Source organism: Filicampus tigris, chromosome 9 (assembly GCF_054856515.1).
Source record: "Filicampus tigris isolate MCC_2025a chromosome 9, RoL_Ftig_1.0, whole genome shotgun sequence".
NCBI classification, from domain to species: domain Eukaryota; kingdom Metazoa; phylum Chordata; class Actinopteri; order Syngnathiformes; family Syngnathidae; genus Filicampus; species Filicampus tigris.
This window is the reverse complement of record NC_141225.1, coordinates 13,609,724-13,631,112: the sequence shown is the minus strand read 5'-3', so window position 1 is coordinate 13,631,112 and position 21,389 is coordinate 13,609,724. Positions and strand designations below refer to the sequence as shown.

General features: G+C 42.0%; 2 protein-coding genes across 7 annotated transcripts; one reads left to right on the top strand and one right to left on the bottom strand.

Moving 5' to 3' along the window:
• Positions 1-8: 8 nt before the first annotated feature.
• On the bottom strand, positions 9-3,750 carry wdr77 (WD repeat domain 77). Its single transcript, XM_086039811.1, has 10 exons — positions 3,372-3,750; positions 2,577-2,762; positions 2,358-2,499; positions 2,222-2,271; positions 1,540-1,610; positions 1,330-1,387; positions 703-774; positions 515-623; positions 360-428; positions 9-282 (listed from the first exon to the last, which is right to left on the bottom strand). The coding sequence occupies exons 1-10, from the start codon at positions 3,454-3,456 to the stop codon at positions 138-140; spliced, it is 987 nt and encodes a 328-aa protein (XP_085895937.1). The 5' UTR covers positions 3,457-3,750; the 3' UTR covers positions 9-137.
• Positions 3,751-5,337: 1,587 nt separating this feature from the next.
• LOC147142075 (protein polybromo-1-like) lies at positions 5,338-20,612 on the top strand. Of its 6 annotated transcripts, XM_086040870.1 has the most exons (30): positions 5,338-5,462; positions 7,258-7,407; positions 7,503-7,600; positions 7,676-7,823; positions 7,953-8,102; positions 8,328-8,444; positions 8,522-8,590; positions 8,694-8,792; positions 9,038-9,123; positions 9,212-9,297; positions 9,402-9,618; positions 10,075-10,216; positions 10,732-10,826; positions 10,902-11,181; positions 11,267-11,372; positions 12,488-13,127; positions 13,208-13,419; positions 13,702-13,887; positions 13,990-14,147; positions 14,229-14,498; positions 14,570-14,715; positions 15,182-15,339; positions 15,437-15,620; positions 15,915-16,113; positions 16,268-16,466; positions 16,552-16,704; positions 18,055-18,201; positions 19,426-19,475; positions 19,874-20,078; positions 20,164-20,612. In XM_086040870.1, exons 2-30 carry the CDS (start codon positions 7,267-7,269, stop codon positions 20,325-20,327), a joined length of 4,905 nt encoding a protein of 1,634 aa, XP_085896996.1. In that variant the 5' UTR covers positions 5,338-5,462; positions 7,258-7,266; the 3' UTR covers positions 20,328-20,612. The 6 variants fall into 6 exon arrangements, with proteins under 6 accessions (XP_085896996.1, XP_085896997.1, XP_085896995.1 ...); XM_086040871.1 differs by having other exon boundaries at positions 7,258-7,308; positions 10,732-11,181; XM_086040869.1 differs by having other exon boundaries at positions 10,732-11,181.
• Positions 20,613-21,389: the final 777 nt, after the last annotated feature.

Sequence of the window (21,389 nt, the reverse complement as noted above, 5' to 3'; positions counted from 1 at the left end):
CTCTTGAGTGCAGTGACACTGAAAAGATTTTATTTGACATCATTTATCTTCCAAACATAACATGGCTTGCAAAGCCTATGGAATTGAAAGTTCACAAAAGTTCTACACACGTATGAGCTGCTGAAGTATATTTTGGTCTAAGATGAGTTCGGGGTGCCCCCTGTTGACTCCACCATGTGGTGAAGCACAAGATGATCCCAGCCCACAGTGGTGAGTTTATTCGAGCCTCCGTGTAGCCAGCACACACCCTTGACAAAGTCTTGGTGGCGTCGATCTCTAAATCTACCAAAGGTAACCGGAAAATAAAAGGTTTAGTACAGTATATTGTCTAAGAAAAGCGGGTCCGTGCCGACACTTACATTTCCTTCAGTTCGGAGTTTAAAACGGCAAGCGAGCAATCGTCGCTAATAGAGGCCAGCAAAGATTCACTGCGATGAAAAGAAAATAAGTATAATTCATAGTAATCATTAAAATAAAAGAAACAAACTTCGGAGACTATAAGCATTCGGTGTACCTGTGTGTTGAAAAAGCCAGCCCGTTAATTCTGCGGCTGTGGACGCTCGCCACATGAGCCGGCTCCGTCGCTAGGAAATCCTTAACGGTCACTCTGCCGAGCTCGTCGCCTGAGACACAAGGAATGTGATTTAGGGTGGAAAAACGGATCACAAAATTCAGTCTCCTTAAACAAGCTGGGGTTCATACCAAAAGCAATGGTGCTTCTGTGCTCAGGGTGCCAGGAGACAGTGGTGGGCAAGCAGTGGGAAGCCTCTAAATCTAATGGGGGGAGAAACAGATATACTGTAATAGACATTTAAGAACATTTTCACTTGGGAGGAAAAATAAATCAATGAGCAGGAAAATTAAGAACATTAAAAATATGTTCAGATTTCCTGCAAACCAATTATATGGTTTCCTTAGGCGCAAACCATACAATTGAGAAAAGAAAAAAAAGTTCTACCTTACCACATGTTCTAAACACCTTTAACCTACTTAAAGGATACTTTTTAAACACACTGTAAGCATGTGAACACAAAAATTGCAAGGATAAAATGTGTAAAAAAAATACTTTATGTACTGTAGTATCAGTGCGTTAGATATGTGCCTTAAAGAGGCGGGGCGGGGGTGGTGTGGCAATGACATCAGTGAGCTGGTTGGAGGTTGGCTCCAGCTCGTGATAGCATTCCCGAAGAGCGTGTGCTCATTGTGTTCTTGTTACCATTTTCCCAGCATTCAATAAATATAATTTTCCCAGGGGAATTATAGACTATATCAGGGGAACACTGCATTTGTAACATCAAATGTGCAAAAAAACTAGGGAGTGTTGCTTACCTATTCTTGTGGCTGGTTTATTTGGTTTCCGTGTGTCCCACATAAGCACACGGCCATCCTGAGAGATGAGATAAGACAAATCTTAGAGGGAATAGCTTCATGTTCCCCTTTACGCTTCAGATGGACATTTTTAAACATAATTTTGATTACTGGATAAAAGATGAGAACAAAATGACATCAGTGACTCAGAAACGATGAACAGCATTTTACCTGACCACAGGAGATGAAAAGAGAATCGTCCGTAGGACTGCAGGCAACGCAAGTGACCGGTTGTGTGTGCGCTGAAGGATGGAAATGGGCATCAAGATTCATTTTGCAAGAGGTAAGCACTTAAATGTGTTTTTTTTTTCCATTACAATTAGTATTTGCTGGCAATTAAGAAAAAAAAGTTTAAGAAAATAAGTAAATGGCTACTGGAAACAGTTTGATTTAAATGTAGAAATAAAATAACTATACATTAGTGTAACATCACATTTCAGTCTACTATCACAAAACAACTCAGACGCTGTGGACATGTCCACTGAAAGTGCTGAAACCACGCCCCCACAACTGTCAATCAAATGACAACTACGACCTGGAAAAGTAGATGCTATTTCGTCTAGGATGCCTCCACATAACTGCACGTTTGATCTGTGAAAATATGTCAGCTTAAAGACTCCGGAGGTTTGAATATGTCTCACCGGGTAGTCGCAAGGGCTTTTCCATGCCGCAACGAGGCGCTTTAAACAGCCACAACCATCCCGTATTGACATGCTGGCTGTCAAGTCGAATTTAAAACTCATAACATGTATGCACTGCGCAAAGTGCACTTGGAGTGCACTCAATTTAAACATAGAAATGGAGTACAAACGACATTGTATTCAGCTGTAAATTAACACAATGTTGTCCTTACCGCTGTATGACGTGACAACCACCTCCTGACTCAGGTCCCACACTTTAATTCTGCAGCCAAATGACAACAAACATTCTTGTAGAGAAAAAAAAAAAGCTTGTATCCTGGAGTATGAATCCATGTAACACCTTTTTACCTGCAGTCCATGCTCCCAGTGATGGCACTGTTTCCTGCAGCTACGGGGCTCACGGTGGTGACAATATGATCATGCTCGTGCTTGGTGAAGCGGTTGACCAGGAGGCGCTCGTCCTCAGCCAGCTCCCACAGCTCCAAGGCACCTGTCACGGTCAAACCACCACAGGTTAGCTCATAATTCTCAAACAAAGGCATCACAGTTATGAAGTTCAGCTCTTACCTGAATCCGATGCCACAACAACACTCTTTTCTGATACCCACTTGACGTCCGTTACGCCGGTCTCGGTCTGCACGCCAGCTTTGCAGAAGCCCTCATTGGGGGCCTGCTCTGGGTTGCTGTAGATCCACACTGAGCCCTGCCAACTCCTGCCTGTGAGGCTGGAAGAACCGAGCAACAAGGTGCCATCTGGGAGTGCAGATGATGGAAGGAAAATAAAGTGGTTACTAATGACAACATCTTTGCAGTAAACAAATTATTTTCACACCAATTACCGGTAAGTGAAGTTGACTAATTTCCTGCCTGATACTCTCATGACACACTAAAGTGCCACGGCACTAGTTGGGCAGTTCAAGGTCCGTGTGCTTTTAGAATGTGGAAGGATGCCAGAGTACTCGAACACCAACCCTCAAAACTGTGAGGCAGACGCTATAACCACTAGCCCATCATTTTTGGAACAATTACTGAACAGTATTTTCTCAGCCAGCATTCATTAGATTTTCATTTAGGTTCAATTGTCATGTCATGTCAATATGTCATGGTTCACGTAGCAAGGCATAGTGTTCATTCCCAATCTGGGATTGTTATTATGTAAAGCGAATGCAACAGAAAAAGGGGGGGAATGTTGAGTACTCCATTTTTTGAATGCCAGAAGCACTGTGGCAATTACAGACTGCGCTATTGGTATTTTAGCTCAGAGACATTTTTAAATTACATTACTATTTTACACATGCAGTGAGTCTTTGAAACCAAATCACATTTGCGTGAGCTCGTTTCATCTTGCATGTTTTTGCCTACCTGCTCTGTACTGCGCCGCACAGAGATGCTTCTCCATGCATGCTGGAGCATTAGGAGGTATATTCCAAGGATTGTCCTTTATCATCGTAGTGTCCAGTCCTGCACCTTTAATCCGAACAATCACAGGTGAAGTTTGCACCAGGTTGAGATTATCCTCATCAACCAAAATGAGTACGCAATGCGGTCGATCGCTAAAAAATAATTAACTTAGTCGCTAGTATTTTTTTTTTAGCCAGAGCATACAGTAAGTAGGATACTAAAATGAAGTCTGTTCATCCATAAATAGTGTGCAAAAAAAGCTGGATGTATTTTCTAGAATGAGTGAAAGTAGAACCAACACGCGGTGGCTTTTCTTCTTCTGTGGTTTTATTTCCTGTTTTTCCCTTGGTGGGAGCGGTTGCAACTTGCAATACTGCCATCTTCAGGACAAATACTGTCTGTCAGCCAGCTAATGTTAGACGTCACTGACGTTAACCGTTTCCAAAAGCTCCCTGTTTTGGACACGTTTCTTTCTCTTCCAATGTATCAATCAATAGAATATTCCTGCTTGTTGTACGGCTTTATTTTTCTGTAAGCGAAACGAGTGACAGCCGAATTTAACCATCTAAAAATGTATACGATAGGTTTCCTGTAAAGTTCACTTTATTTAACAGGAAATGAGTGGCGTGGTAGTTCTCTTCCTGTAGGAGGTGAGTCAGAAAAGTTCTAGGACTGGTGTTACAAAAGATACAAAGCCAAATTACAAAGTATAGTGAATTTATCCCCTTCCATGTCGGCCAGATGATCAACCAGCACATCTACAAAGACATGTGGCACTTGCTTCGTTCAGTGCAGGAGAAGAGGCAAGAGTTGTGGCAGCTAACACATGGCCGCTTGCTTCACCATGACAACGCGCCTGCTCAGTGCTCACAATGCTCTGAGCATCTGACAGCTCCTGGCATAGAAGAACATCGCCATGATGGACCAGCCTCCTGACCTGGATCTATGTGAATTCCCCCCCCCGATGCTCATGGGGAAACATTCTAAAGACGTGGATGACAAAGTGCCGGGGATACCACAGGAATTCTTCCTGGAGTGCAAAAAGACAGAGAAGCCTGCGAAAGTGCTTCACACTCCAGAATGACTAACTTCGAAGGGAAAAAGATGTAGTTTGGATTTTAAATATCTTTTGTGACACCAGTCCTGGAACTTTGCACTGACTGGGCATTGTCATTGTTTATTGTGTGTTTTGCTTTTATTTGGTGGTATTTTTAATCATTAGCGTTTAATCTCATTGTACTGCTGTGCAATGACAAATAAATTCAGATTCTGATTGTTTCTGACCCCTTTTGCATATGTTCCTCCATTGGAATGCTATACTATATCAGCATTAACCTTAAAGAGATAAAGTTAAATATGTTTCCAAGATTGATTGATTGATTGATTGAGATCTTAGGGACGTATGGGAGGAAAAACTCTGAAAAACATACAGGTAAGGTGTACTTTTTCAGTTGTGATAATTTATCCTTTTTTTGTTATGTTGTTTTGCTTTGCTCATGCAGGACATGACTTTTCATGTGAATCTGTGTCTAGTGATTTTTTTTCTTCTCAGTATGAGCACTATGCAAGGTTTAATAAAAGAGGATGATTATTTTGTGCACAGAAAAATTCGTGTTTTGTTGTTGTTGTGCAAAGTTAGCAAAACGGGTTTTGTATAAGAATTATATATATATATATATATATATATATATATATATATATATATATATATATATATATATATATATATGACTTCTAGTTTATTAAGAGTTGAATCGGTTCCACTTTTCACTTTTTGATTATTTTTATTTATTTATTTATATTTTTTACACACGTGCCTACACTTCTTAAATACAGATCGAGTACTTACGCCACCTCTGAATTTTACAGCGAAGAAACAGTACATTTTTAAGAAAAGTGCAGTTCCCGACAAAGCTTTTGTTTTGAAGGCGAACGGTGGCGGAAGTAGCGTTAACGTAAACGCCAACTTCACACTCCTGTCTGCGTATGTAAAATCGATGAGTGATTGGCTGTCTTCTGGGTCAAGATTCTGTGGGTCTATTAACGCGAAAGGTAAACGCCAACCATGTCAAGTGGTCGAAATCAAATGATGTTCTTATTACAAAAAGAGCAGTCCTCGGTGCAGTTCACGGTAGCTGTGTGACGTTGACTGTCACAGTGGGCGCCTTTGTCTCGGCTTTGGCGTTTTGATATTATTGGAAGGCTAACCGTTTTGACTGTTTTGCTAACGTTAGCTGTGTTGCGCGCGCCGAGAGGGGCACCGCAGCTCAGGTGTGCGGACAGCCGCCATACGAGTAGGCGTGCCGAGGCCTTGAGGGGGAAAAAAAATCAACATACATGGAGGGGGATGAACGTCAAGTCATTCTTCAGTGACGTTACTTGAGGCAAAGGAAAAGTCAAACTAATAATACACCTGACAACAGCCACTAACAACCGCTTATTTAATATTAAACATGAATTGCATCTTTCCTCTGCAAGCATGTATATTTGTAAAATGTGTTATAATTCTACATTTTCAAAGCTGATGTCTAGGCTTGAAAAAAATGTATATTTTGTTGCTGAACTTTGACTTGACCAAGTTCATATGATAATTCCACCACATGTTTCTAAAGGCATTAGGGTTAGATTGAGTAATAGAGTGACAGATTAGTGTTTCTCAATCGACTGTATCTACACTACTACTAAATTTCGGATAGCAAGGAAAACTTTCAGGTGAAAATTCAGGATGATCTTAAAATGCCCCAACTGTTGAATGTTCTAGTACTTTTTGCACAATTTACTGTTCTGTAACACAGAGCCAACCAGTTCAAGTTCACAACAGGTGTCAGATGAATCAATGAATACATATCCAAAAAGGTCCACTTCTGTGCCTTTCAGTGACTCTTCCAGTCTCTCTCTTACAACCTGCTAATGACATGCTGTGACACTCTATGCTTAGTGGCTACATCCCTTCGACAACATCCGAGCCAAATCACAACAACCGCGTGATAACATTCGAAGAACATTCTAAGGTGGGGGAGGCTCTTCCATCGTGACGAAAACGAACAAAATAACTAAGACTAAAATTGAAAAAACATTTTCGTTAACGCAATAAAATAAAAACAAAAGAGATTTTAAAAACACAAACACGAACTGAAACTAAATCTTATATTTATAAAACTAGCCAAAATAACTACTATAATTATAGCTAAAATGTCCTTCAGTTAACATCATACATGAGCTTTCGTGGTTCATTTTAAATTTATGTCTGTATTACTGAATGGGGCGGCACGGTGCTCGACTGGTTAGCACGTCCGCCTCACAGTTCGGAGGTCGTGGGTTCGAGGTCGTGGGTTCGAGGTCGTGGGTTCGATCCCGGCCTCCCTGTGTGGAGTTTGCATGTTCTCCCAGTGTCTGCGTGGGTTTTCTTCGGGTACTCAGGTTTCCTCCCACATTCCAAAAACATGCATGGTAAGTTGATTGGACACTCTTGAGTGCCCCTAGGTGTGATTGTGAGCGCGGTTGTGTCTTTGTCTCTGTGTGCCCTACGATTGGTTGGCAACCAGTTCGGGGTGTCCCCCGCCTACTGTGTGTGTTTTGAAATCTTAAATCTTTTAAAACACTTGGCCTTATTATTATTATTATTATTATTTTTTTTTACAGTATAAAAGAAGAAGAGCAAAGTTGCGTAGCTAGTAACTTTAGTTGGCCAAACTTATCATGTTTTGAGGTGATAATATATCACAGATCAATGGGTCAAGTTCCAAACTGTACAGCTCATTCGATGTAAGAGGTTCCATTCTACTGAGGTGTGATGATTGTCTCTTGACATTTGAAATCTTGTGACTTTCCTTGGCCTTTGCTTCAGGGCTTCGTCATGGCCTTGAAAAGGAGAAGGGCGACATCCCCGTCTAGCAGTGTGAGTGGAGGAGATTTTGACGATAGCCAACCTTCATTGTTAATGTCCTCAAGTGGGCGAAAGAGGAGAAGGACCTCAAACATTCCAACTGTGGATCCTGTAATTGTCACTTTTCCTCTCCTTACGATCAGAATGATGTCACAGCTGATACCGATATAATCATTGCATGTGAGTTTTGACTTGTGGCCTTTCAGATTGCCGTGTGTCATGAACTGTACAACACAGTCCGAGACTACAAGGATGACCAAGGCAGGATGCTGTGCGAGCTCTTCATCAGAGCCCCGAAACGAAGGTGAGCGCAAGGTTGTGGTGTTATTATTTGAATTAACCAGCAGTGAGCCTAATGCCATCCACTTTGCATTTCAAGGAACCAGCCAGACTATTACCATGTCGTGTCTCAGCCCATTGACATGATGAAGATCCAGCAGAAATTAAAGATGGAGGAATACGATGACGTCGAACAGCTCACCAGTGACTTTCAGCTGCTGTTTCACAATGCCAAAACATATTATAAGGTAAAATCCCAATAAGAAAGGAGTAGTTCGGCCCACCTCTTGAATAATTATTCAGTCTGGTTCGGCTAGACGTGCCGCAGCACGTGACTCTTCAGGAAACTTAATGATGAACTTGTCTCTCGTGATCAGTCTGACAGTGCTGAGTTCCGGGCAGCCTGCAAACTGTGGGACCTTTACCAACGTACCAAGAATGAATTTGTCCAGCCAGGCGATGATGACGAGGAAGATGAGGCCAGCTACGATGCACAAGATGTCCCCAGCGGGTCCACGGAGGATGAGGTGAGTCGAGTACTACTGATTTGAAGGAAAACATTTGTGTCAAAAAGGGGGAGACTCTGACCATGCGATTAAATGAAGCGCGAGGCGGATGTGCTAATCAGTCAGCCGACGTTCCTCCCTGAATGAAAACATTTTAAACCTTAAATATTAGGTCCAAATCCATTGAAAACGTTTTGCGTTTTACATTTCATCATCTTAAAACACTGACCACTCACATAATTACAGAGTGCGCCGACCTGCTTGAGAGATGTCCTTGAGCACCTCCTTGATGCCGTGGTGACTTACGCTGAGCCCTCGGGCCGCCCGGTCAGCGATCTCTTTCAGAGGCTGCCCTCCAAAGCGGTACAACACTGTACACCATCATTTAAGATGGAACGAATGACTTTGCTTTGACGTGCGATGTCTTCTGTTTTGTTTAGCAATATCCAGATTATTACGCAATCATCAAGGAGCCCATAGATCTGAAACTCGTCGCACAGAAGATTCAGGTATTACGCTGCTGTGGTGTGTTGTTTACAAAGTGTCCAAAGTTTTCTCGTTTAGGTACAAGCCTTAATGTTGCTAATGATGGTTAAATGTATTTGGTTTAAGATGGGCCACTACAGGAGCGTTACTGCCATGGCTAAAGATATCGATTTATTGGTCAAAAATGCCAAAACTTATAACGAGCCTGGATCGCAGGTCTTTAAGGTGAGTGTGTGACTGAGTCTATCGTCGCTGTCCTGTGAAAAACACTTATCTCCAATTTTGGAAACTTTTTTCATTTTCACTTTAATGCGATTCCTGTAATGCGGAAACATGATTCAGGTAAAAATAAGAACGTGAAAAAAAATGGAGGTGTTTCTCACTTGACGGCGACGCTATGATGTATAGCACATGGGCATTTGAAGGCAACATTTTTTTTTTTCAATTTCTCGGATTGCATTTGTGTTCAGGATGCAAACACTATTAAAAAGATTTTTTCACAAAAGAAGTCAGAGATTGAACACGGAGACCCAATCAAGTCCAGCATTCGTATAAGGTACTAAACAACAACGTGAATAATGTGAATAAATAATTTCTTTTGTATTCAAACTTCATTTTTTGGGGGGGTCTACTTTTATCTCCAGGAATAGGCGGTATGCTCAGAGTGAGCGCCTCTCGGCTATCAGCATGGCACTGCAGTATGAAAGTGACGAGGACGGAATACTTTCAGGTACATGCGGACATCACTTCAAATAGCCATAAACATCTCTTTGACTTATTGACTCATATGCCGACAATTGTTATGATCTGTTTGTCTCCTTCACCAATGCTCAGGGTCTGTTCACTATGACGAGGGCGAGTCTGAGGCAGAGAGTTTGACCACTAACGTCGACATGAGTAACCCTGTCTTCCAATTGTATGAAGCCGTACGTGGTGCCAGGAACAACCAGGGCCTCTTGATCTCTGAACCCTTTCTGGAGCTGCCCTCCAGAAAGGATTACCCCGACTACTACCAGCAGATCACTCAGCCCTTGTGCTTCCATCAGATCAAGTATGAAAACAGCTCTCACCAATTTTTACAGTGAAAAAAAATAGGCCTTATCCATTTAGGTATCTGAGATGAATATTGTTAGACATAATTGGAAGAAAAAAAAAATCAGGCTGTCACTGATCAGAATATGAAGATTTGTCCAATTTACTTTTTATCTGCTCAGTTTGACCTTATTTTTGTCCCTGTAAAAATATTCAGAGGAAAGAAGCATGTGTTGCATTAACATACATAATGTGTTTGTGTAGGAACAGCTCAAAGCAGAAGTATGACGTAACTGAATTTCGGTTGAACACCGGTCTGCATATCATTTGTACATATCTTTTTCACTCATTCGTCAACTGTGTCTCTCTACATTTTACTGCACTGTATACACCTTTGGCATCACATTCCCTCACTTTGCAGTACAGTAATTCTGTGCCCTCCTTCCCAAATGTGAGAGCCCTTCATTCCCCACAGGAACAAAATGAAGAACAACGAGTACGACAGTGTTGAGCATATGGACTCTGATCTAACGCTGATGTTTGAGAACGCCAAGCGTTACAATGTTCCCCACTCCTCCATCTATAAGCGTGCACTTAAATTGCAGAACATTCAGCAGGTCAGTCTCAGGGTCCGATGTTCACATTTCGGTGGGTTAAAGCGGAAGTCAACCCAAACATATCTTTTTCAAGAATATGTTCCCAGCAGGCCCACTAGTTGAAACACGACATTCTGATTAATTTTGCTTTTGCGGAATATAAGTTAAGCAGCAAAATGCACTCGTTTTTAGCCATCTCCGGGGGCGGCCATTTTGTCTTCTGTCGACTGAAAATGACATCACGACTGCTCACGACCAATCGCGGCTGACCTGTTTTCTGAATCTGAGTCGTGACTGGTCGTTGTGAGCAGTTGTGATGTCATTTTCAGTCTACAGAAGACAAAATGGCCGCCCCCAGAGATGGCTAACAACGAGTGCATTAACACTTATTCCACAAACGCAATATTTATTAGAATGGCTTGTTTCAACTAGTGGGTTTGCATAGAACATATTCTGGAAAAAAAAATGTTTGCGCTGACTTCCCCTTTAAGTTAAAGTGAGACTTGTGAACTGTACGTTGATTGTATTCCGACCAGATAAAACGAAAGGAGCTTTTACAGAGAGATGATGACGATGGAGACAGTATGCTCTCCTGTGCCACTTCTGACACCAGCAGCACCAAGAGAAAAAGGTGCTCACTGTCACTCTCCATACATGTGATTTTAATTTGCAAGTTCATGACACGGCTTTGTTGCCCTCGTTACAGTCACAAGAAAAATACAAAGAAAAATCGAATGAAAGCTCTCTTTGCTTCTGTGACTGACGCACGGGAGGCGGGCACTGGCAGGCGTTTGTGTGACCTCTTTATGGTAAAGCCCTCCAAGAAAGACTACCCTGATTATTACAAGGTCATCCTGGAGCCCATGGACTTGAGGACCATCGAGCACAACATCCGCTCGGACAAGTACCTCAGTGAAGACGCCATGGTGGAGGATATGAAGCTGATGTTCCGCAATGCTCGACACTACAATGAAGAGGGCTCACAAGTTACGAGGGTTAACGCTGACATATTCTTTTCTTGTTTTATTGATCGTTTGTGCCTGAAAAATTTTGGGGGGTTTTGTTTTCCAGGTATTTAATGACGCCGATGTACTGGAGAAAATAATGACAGACAGACGCAGGGATCTCGGACCAGTGGCAGACGAGGATGACATGGTGTCCTCAAAGATGAAAATAAGTAGGTGACTTTAAACTTTAAACACACCCTGAACGGTCAGACTTCCAACCAAGCAAATAGTGGAGTTTTCTTTTGTAAATCACTGGTATTGGGTGGGGTCCTCGCTTTTCCAAAACCACTTTTCAGGAAACTCTTATTGAGCAATGGCAAGCAGAGCGAGCCATTTTCAACACTTTAAATTGGTCAATAATTTTTTCAAAATAACAGACACATATCAGATCTGACCCACAGTAAGGATAAATTAACAAAATTTGGACATAGGAGGTTTCCGCCCGTCGCCAACGATGTGAAACCTTCCCCTAGAGTCCACAGCTTAATATATTTGTATCAGCAAGTCCTTCTCTGCTAGCCTAAATACTATCAGAAAGAAGCACATTTACAACCTAATTTCTAATATGCGTTCCATGAAATGATAATTCATTCCCAAAAGTCCTTTTTCTTCATTGCGTAGTATGTAAATGTGGACAGATCTAAATATTTTTTGTCCAATCAGGTTTTAGCCTCTTATGTGCCGCTCTAAATTGTCCACGGCCATCAGAAATTTGAATCAGCAGTGCTGGCTTACGTCACTTAAACTATGTTAGCAAAAGGACTTTCATGAACCAACCTGATTTCAAATTCACTTCAGAAGGCCAACTGGCCCACAATAACGTCTTTATTTTTCTGTCCGCTGATTGGTCGGTCAGAGCAAGCCAAGTTCGCCTAGCAATACACCTTTTGCGATCTGCACACAATATTACATTTAATAGTCAGCATCTCTGGTGAGTATGATCTACAAAACTTTTATCAAAATGCATACTGTACATCTGTTAGGGTTTTGTCATATTATTAGATAAATATTGATTCCAAACTGCTCCAAATGATGCACCGTACTCGGCGCAGTTGCATGCTATTTACGTTTTTGTAGACTATTGATGCTTTCTATAATTGCAGCGGGATAGTGGTAAAAGGGTGGATTAATTCAGTAAAGTCCACGCCGAAGGCCCGAGTACCAAATGCACATTCGGCCACTGATTCGTATGAATCGAAAATTGGATTTTACTACTTCAAAACCATCTGTAGCTACCAAATTCAGCGTGGAAACATCTGTTACTGTTCAATTCCATTACTTTCAGGAAAGACGACCATAACCCTGAAGAAATCCAAGTATCTTACGCCCTTACAACAGAAACTGAATGAGTTGTATGAGTCTGTCAAGAACTACACGGATAAGCGCGGCCGTCGCCTCAGCACGATCTTCCTGCGTCTTCCATCCCGTGCCGAGCTACCAGATTACTACATAGCTATCAAGAAACCGGTGGACATGGAGAAGATCAAGAGCCACATGTTGGCCAATAAGTATCAGGATGTAGATGCACTGGTGGAGGACTTTGTGCTTATGTTCAACAACGCATGTACGTACAATGAGCCCGAGTCGCTGATTTACCGAGATGCTCTAGTGCTGCACCGGGTGCTGCTGGAGACGAGGCACGCCCTGGAGGGGGGGGAGGACGCCTACGTGCCCGACGTGCCTCGCCTCATCCAGGAGCTCATCCGCAGCCTCTTTGTCTCTGTGCTCGGCCACCAAGATGACGAGGGGCGTTGCTACAGCGATTCTCTGGCCGAGATCCCGGCCATTGACCCTGCAAACCCCAAAAAGCCCCCTCTCAATTTTGAGATCATCAGAAAGAATGTAGATGGAGGACACTATACAAGGCTGGATGTATTTCAGGACCACATGTTTGAAGTGTTGGAAAAGGCCAGACACCTAAATAGGTGAGCTATTGTCAGCCAGTTTGCACCAAATTACATCTTGCATTCAGGGAGGATTATTTTTGTATCGTGTGTTATTTCAGGACAGACTCTGAAATCTTTGAAGATGCCGTCGAGCTGCAGCAGTTCTTCATCAGGATCCGGGATGAGCTGTGTAAGAACGGAGAGATTTTGATGTCTCCCGCTCTGAGCTATACATCCAAACATCTGCATAATGATATGGATAAAGAGAAGAAACAAAAGCTCCCTAAAGAGATGGAGGAAGACAAAATCAAGAGGGAAGAGGAGAAAATGGGTATTTGACTTTATACGTATTTCAAATCCCTGTATGTTTCAGTCAATGTTTCTAGAAGACCATTTAATTGTTCTGCCTGTTATTTTGTATCACCGGTATATCCATATGAACAAAGATACATTGTAGTTAAAAAAAAAAAATCGGACTATTAGTAATTAGATGAAATGGGCTAATTTACCACAGCACACTAATGTGCACAGTGGTTGGGAATCCCTGGCGCTTTCCTGGCATAGCGCCACATGTATGCAGCTGTTGTTACGAGAACATGCTGTGAATTTCCAGAAGCTGAAAAGAGGGATGAATCTGTTGGAGGTTCCTGGCAGCTGAACGCACAGCGCACATACAGCCAAGACTGCAGCTTCAAAGACAGCATGTACTGTGTTGGAGACTACGTTTATGTGGAGCCTGCCGAGCCAAACCTCCAGCCTCACATCATCTACATCGAACGCCTGTGGCAAGACGACACCGGTCAGTCCCTGCAATCTGAAGATAATTCATGCCATCTCTTTATTTACACACAATGTCCTCTTTCTGTGCGTTTGCTTGAATATCATTGTTCAATAATTTCAGGTGAGAAGTGGCTCTATGGCTGCTGGTTCTACAGGCCAAATGAGACGTTCCATGTCGCTACGCGAAAATTCTTGGAAAAGGAAGTATTTAAAAGTGACTATTACAACAAAGCGCGGATCAGCAAGATTTTAGGCAAATGTGTGGTGATGTTTGTAAAGGTAACTACTCCGTGTGTCGCCTGAGCAGCTACTACGTAATGTATGCATATAAATGTTTTTTTACGTGGTGCGGGATTTCAGGAGTACTTCAAACTTTATCCAGAAGGCTTCAGGGCAGAGGACGTCCATGTCTGCGAGTCACGCTACTCTGCCAAGTCCAAGTCCTTCAAGAAGATCAAGTTGTGGGCCATGCCCTTGAACTCAGTTCGCTTTGTCCCGAGAGAAGTGCCTCTGCCAGTTGTACGGGTAGCGTCTATATTCGCCCCCAAAGAAGAGAAAGAAGAGAGAGAAGAGGAACTCACCGAAATTACCGACGAAACCAAAGTGAAAGAATGTAGCAGTATAGACAAGGTAAAGCCGCTTGTTTGTGGTGATGAGTAAAATTCAAATGCCACTTTCAGTACTACATTTTATATATGCAGGAAAGGGAAGATGTTCCATTAGAGATGACCAGCGGGGAAGCAGGATGCCAATACTATGAACAACTCTGCTACAACAACCTGTGGCTGAAAGTGGGAGACTGCGTCTACATTGGCTCTCATGGACTAGTGCGCCACCGAGTGGGCAGGTGGAGTAAATGCGTCGCTGCATGTCTAAAAAAAATCAATAAACCTAGGAAGCAATTGGACACATTAACTGGAGGTGGGAGTAACACATTTGTGCAAGTCATAAGACTCAAGTCTTATGCAAGCCATACGTCAAGTCATACAACTTTGCTCATTTACACCATACACTAAAAAATATATATAAATACAACACTTTTTTTTTGCTTCCGTTTTTTGATGAGGTGAACTCAGAAGCCAAGACTTTATATGTAAACAAAAGGCCTATTTCTCTCAAATATTGTTAAAATTGGTGGAAATATGTGTCACTAAGCACCGAAATAGTCCATCTACCTCCCAGGTGACAGCATGATTATTGCACAAGTGTTCAAGGCCACACTAAGATGTACAGCTGAATTAATGAACCCTTGATGCCAGTAGGCTCAAAAGATTGACTGCTCTCCAACAAGAAGCTTAAACTTTGTTGGACAGGATTGAAAAAATGTGGATGCGAGATGGAGCCGGCTACTTTTTCGGTCCAATCTTCATCCATCCGGAGGAAACGGAGCATGAGCCCACTAAAATGTTCTACAAGAAGGAAGTTTTCCTGAGCAACCTTGAAGAGGCTTGTCCCATGACCTGCATCATAGGTAACCATCATATCTACAGCAGGTTGCTCACCACACTGTATCTAATTAATTATTAATTTCATAGTTGCACATTTCATGCATATTTCTCCTCTCACAGGGAAGTGCGTGGTGTCATCCTTCAAAGAGTACCTATCTTGTCGGCCAACAGAAGTGCCTGAGGGGAATGTCCTACTCTGTGAGAGTCGCTACATCGAAAGTGAGAAGCAAATGAAGCGGTTCAAAGGACTCAAGCGCTTCTCATCTTCCGGAAAGGTGGTGGAGGATGAAATCTACTATTTTAGGTAAAACCGCGGATTATGGGATACACTGGATTTGTCTGCTATCAGTCTTCATAAAGAAACATGTTCATATACACCAACAATATTTGAGATCTCAATATGGGTCAAAAATTGATAGTCCCTCTTCAATGTTAATGCCAGTTTTAGACAAAGGTCGGAGCAGTGGAATACTGACTTTATTCTGTTCAACATGCCTTGATCTTAGATTGTCATTTTATTTGGCGACAATAATTCCATAATTGTGTTCTGTTCTGAGGTTTTATCAATGTGTCTGTCTCTATATTTTCCCTCATACAGGAAGCTCATAGTTCCCCAAAAGGAGCCGTCACCTTTGCTGGACAGGAAAATTGAAGAACTGGAGGCTAAATTTGCCGATATGACGGATGAGGAGCTGGAGGAGCTTGGGGATGACGACAGCGAGCTTGAACATTCTCTTCCTCGGATGCATTCTTCCATGTGTAGCGACATGGATATCATGACTTACACTCCCCCACAGGTCAGGCTTGTTGTGAGTTAATTAAACACATTGAAGAAGGAGCAGTTAGCTGTTAGGTTGTAGTGCTTTGTGGGTTTTTTTTTTTTTTTTTTGTGATTTTCTCTCCTGTTTTTTTTTTTTTTTTTTTGCGATTTTCTCTCCTGTGTCTGCACAGTCAACCAAATCTCTAAAGGGACTTTCCAAGAAGGAGGGCTCAAAGCGGAAGATCAACATGAGCGGCTACATCCTGTTCAGCAGCGAGATGCGGGCCGTCATTAAAGCTCGACACCCAGACTACTCCTTTGGCGAGCTAAGCCGCCTCGTTGGCACAGAGTGGCGGAACCTGGAAGGTTCTAGGAAAGCAGAATATGAAGGTGAAGGGGGGCATGAAGAAATGTGTTCACTCATTGGTGAAATATATCAAAGTAAAAGGCCATATTTGTTCTTGGTGCTTTGCAGAGCGAGCAGCTAAAGTGGCTGAGCAGCAGGAGCGGGACAGGACCCAGTACATGTCATCCCCTAGAGCAGGTACCCCAGTAGGGGCACTGATAGGAGTGGTGCCTGCTCCAACCCCCATGGGGATGCTAAATCCCATCTTGACGCCTGTGTCAGGTAACCCCTCAGAGTTGCAGATGGATTCCCCAGTATACAGTAGAGGGCTGGAATAACAAGCTTCATTGCTTGATTTACTCACGTCTTATTACATCAGCATGTTTGTGTTGTAAAATGTTGCCTCAAATACAAAACACTGGCTAAGCCAAACCCTTGAATGGAGAGCAATAACTTCCATGCTCCACTTTTTGCCAGACTTAACATGGTTGGGATCATGAATCCACATAACTGAATGATCTTTGTTTCACTTCATTTTGTTTCTTTATTCAATAGCTATGAACATATCATCACGCTGATAATATAACAGCCCAATTTATCTTGTCTTTGAGAGGCATTTTTGCAACATTTGCATTGGATTATCGAGAGTAATTTCCTGCAAAAATCTGACTTTAGCAAAAAAAATAAAATCAAAATGAGTTAGGCTGTTATGTTATTAGTATGACGATATGGAGTGTTGCTGAATGCCATGGGAATAGGGACTGCTGAGCTCATTTGGATCAGCAACCAACAATATAAAAATAATAATAGTTGTACACCTACCTTCCTGCATATGCCGGACTATTCACATAAAATATGATGTTTTATTAAAGGGAGAGTTTGCTGTATTAAAAATTCGTAGCAAGATTTGATTGTAGTCCCTTTCACTGTTTTTCCTAAGGCGCAATGTTGTTTTTTTTTATTGGATTATTAAATTGGAGGTACAAGATGGGGTCAGAGAGGGTTGATTTCTTTTTTTCCACCTTAAGTGAAGTGTGTCATTTCTGGACATTGATAGATATAGCTGTCATCTGCATAGCCATGATAGCCAACATTTGCATCCTGAAGTATTTGACTCAAGGATAGCATATACAGGCTGAACAAAAAATGGTCCAAGGACAGACCCTTGAGGGACCCCACATATCATGGTCATTTGATCAGGTTAAAAACTTCCAACGGTCACAACACAACTACTGTATTACTCTCAGGTTATGCTAACAGTTTTAACAAATATGACAAAATGATTTCTTTTTGAAATTTGCAAACTCCCCCTTTAAAGAGCACCTTAATGATGTTAACGTAAAAGGAAAAAAGAATGAGTTCCTCTTTGGCCCATTCTGCATCCCTCTGCAAAGATTTATGATTTTTTTTTTCTCAAGTCCTGCTCAATAACACTACATTACATAATAACACCCTCTTGGCAGAGGCTAAAAGGGCTTCAAAGTAGTGCGTGTGATTTTTGTTTTTTATTTTAGCGACCATTATTTTGCATTCACTCAAGTGCACATTAATTAAAGTAATGCATGCTTGTAGGGATGCATGATTAACCAATGCATGTTGCTGTGTTTTGTGTTGCTGCTCTTCATTCTTAAGAAGCTATGATGGGTGCATGTGGGTCAGCTATGATGCCCCAAGGAATGGTTAGCATGACTGGCGTACCACCACATCTCACGGGGGAGCCTTTATACCCCCAGCATCCTCTGCTCGTTATGCCTGGGTTCCCTGGAATGCCATATTTTGGTAAGAGTGCTGTCAGAGCCACCCCGCCTGCCACACAGTTGCTTCCTTTCTGCCAATCTGACTTGCTGGAGGGGCTACCTGTACCAATAGGCTATGACCTTTAGTTACTGACTACCGACTGATTACAGGATGTGTCGTTTAGTCAAAAGCAGAGCATATTTTGATTACCTCAATCTTATCACCAGAGCTGGGCAGTCCGTCCCTGGGCCGGACCGGTCGGACCCTCCGGCCTGGCCGGATGCCCATTTTTGGGTTGGAGGGTGGGGGCTGACAAATTTTTTAAAATGGCTGGACTAAATGGCTGGACGGAAGTGGATTTTAGTCCGGCCCACTAATTGGCCCTCATGCGTTTGACGTGGTCGCGAGGCGGCCAAATTTAATTTACTACTCAGTGAAAGGCTTCTTTTTATGCTTCTTTCTACTCCCGCGTCGGCGCGAGCGACAACTGCCGCATTGATTCACGTGACCGACGCATTGTGCTGTTGGCGACAGGTTTGCAACACATGCCACGCACCCATCAAGAATTGTTGCTGCTCTGATCGGTCCATTATGTCACATGTTGCGATGACATACAGTTTCCCACACGGAGAGGAGGAGAGAGAGAGGATGCAGCACGGGGGTGATCATTTTTATGAATAAGGGCGGAGGTCGCGGCCGAAAGGGTACCCAGGTCAAGGGTGGAGGGTCGCGGCCGGACCTGCAAAAAAGGGTGAAAAAAAAGTGCCCAGCTCTGCTTATTACAAGGAAATTAACAAGTAAGCATTAAATGTGAAAGAGGAAGTCCCAAACATTTTTTTTTCAAGAATATGATCTATGCAGGCTCACGAGTTGAAACAAGGCATTCTGATAAATATTGCGTTTGTGGAATTTGAGTTAAGCAGCAAAATCCACCCGGTTTTAGACATCTCAGGTTTGTGATTGGTCGTTACCTGATCCCTGAGCAATTTAGATGTCATTTTCAGTCGAAAGAAGTGACAAAATGGCCACCCCCTGAGATGGCTAAAAACGGGTGGATTTTGCTGTATTCCATAAATGCAATATTAATCAGAATATCCTGTTTCAACTAGTGGGTCTGCAAAGAACATATTCTTGTAAAAAAAATGTTTGGGTTGACTTCCACTTTAATGATTGGCATTCCTGACATTTCCAATGTTGCCAAGATGACATTGATTGAATTACAGTAATGGGTTTTGTGAGTCATTGTCTTTGTATTGAATATCTCAGGCATCAACGGTATTGGGGGTGAAACTGGAGGAAACATTCATGGATCTCAGGTAATGAATAAGCTCAGAATGTAATATTGATTTCACTTCGTACTCCAATTTTGCTGAAATTAGTACATGAATAAAAGGCTTTATTTCGAATGTGTGATGGTCCAAAGTAAAAACACCCAAAGCAGTCGAACAAAACCAAAATAAAATGTAGACATTTTTGAAAAGGAGTAGGAAAGCAGTAGAATCCTATTTTAATTGTCGTTGTTTACAAATGCCCTATCCTGTCACAAATTCTACATACATCAATTAAATTTGTACTTACATACCGATACTCATATATGCAAACAATATTTACATACGTATTTATAAGCCGCATCCCCATAGCCTTAACACTCAAAAGTGATAGTGGTCGTGATGAAATGCTGTCTGTCATCATTGTTTCACCGTATTCATTTTAGATAGGTCCCGGGCAACAGGCTTCACCACCATACCAAGGCCAAGGTCAGATGGGACAGGCTGCCCTTCAACAGCCCTCCACCCCATTGTTTGTGTCCCCTCCAGCCAAGTCCCAGAGGCTCCTCCACTCTGATGCTTACCTCAGCTACATAGAGGGTCTTACAGCTGAATCATCTACTGTGAGCAAGTGGGATCAAACACTTTCAGGTCATTCCTTTTTCCTGCCTCCATAAAATCATTCATAAATCCAGGAGCAATCGAGTTACAGATACTGTGTATTTTTGCCTTTTAGCTAAAAAGCAAGATGTGCGCCTGACAAAAGAGCAGGAAAGTAGACTGCCATCCCATTGGCTGAAGAGTAAAGGAGCCCACAAGACGATGGCCGACGCACTCTGGCGGCTGCGCGACCTGATGCTAAGAGATACGCTGAATATCCGCTACACACACAACCTGTAGCGTTGTCGTAATCTGAGCCTCTGCGCCCAGGCCTGTAAAACAGGGATGGACTTATGCTCACTAAAAGTGTTACCTTTGTGTTGTTATGATTAAAATGATGTGTTTATGTTAAGAGAGGTTGCTAATTGAAGCAATTTTTCATTTAATATTTCAGATGTACTGTTCCAAGTGCATTATTGTTAAAACCATCATTCTGTGATGAATGCCTTTGAGCTTTCACAATTGTAAAGCGTTAACATTTGTCTGTTTTCATTTCATGTTTGCTTTATTGAAGTATATTAAAAAAAAAAAAACAATGTTGCCTGGTTGTGACCAAGTTGCAGTTTTATTTGGATCAAATTCAAAATGTGTGTTTGAGTACTTCATATCCTATGTATGAGGACATTCTTGTTTCAGTAATGATGAATTTGGGACATTATTTCTCAAGAGTCAACATTCATTCCGTTACAGACTACAGTGATACTTTATTGCGTTTAAGTCAAGAAACGAGATGAACGTCTCAAGAAAATGTCAGTGTGAACAATCTAAAAAAGAAAAGAAATCGTCTCAGAGGCCTTGCTTTAAAGGACGAATACAACGTGTGACATGGCAAGACAAGTTTATTTGTTTAAAAAGTAAGTGTACATTTAAAATTGATCAAGGGGCCACTCAGAGTGTTGGCTGGCATCCAGTTGTCCATTCCTGCGTTAGATGGTTAGAGACAAATTTCGAGCATAATTACTAGCATTCACAATATGTATCGTTTTAACGATTAGTCATATAAAAAAATATACACTATCTTAAATCGTGTTTCATTTGATATGTTTTGCTTTGCTTCATGACCAATCAAGAGGGGGGCCAACGAAAAAGAAAAACATTTTTATGGCGTGCTCAAGCTACTATTTGGTATTTTTGATATTTAGGAATTCCTTTTACTACAGCAACAGCAACATTTTGTCCCAGCCCAACTATTAACTGCACAAGTGCATGTTCCTGTATTTTGTGTATGTCTTGTTTGAAATTTCACGGATGGGGCAAAAAGATGTCCTCCAATTTGCCATGTTTACGCGGAAATCAGCGTTT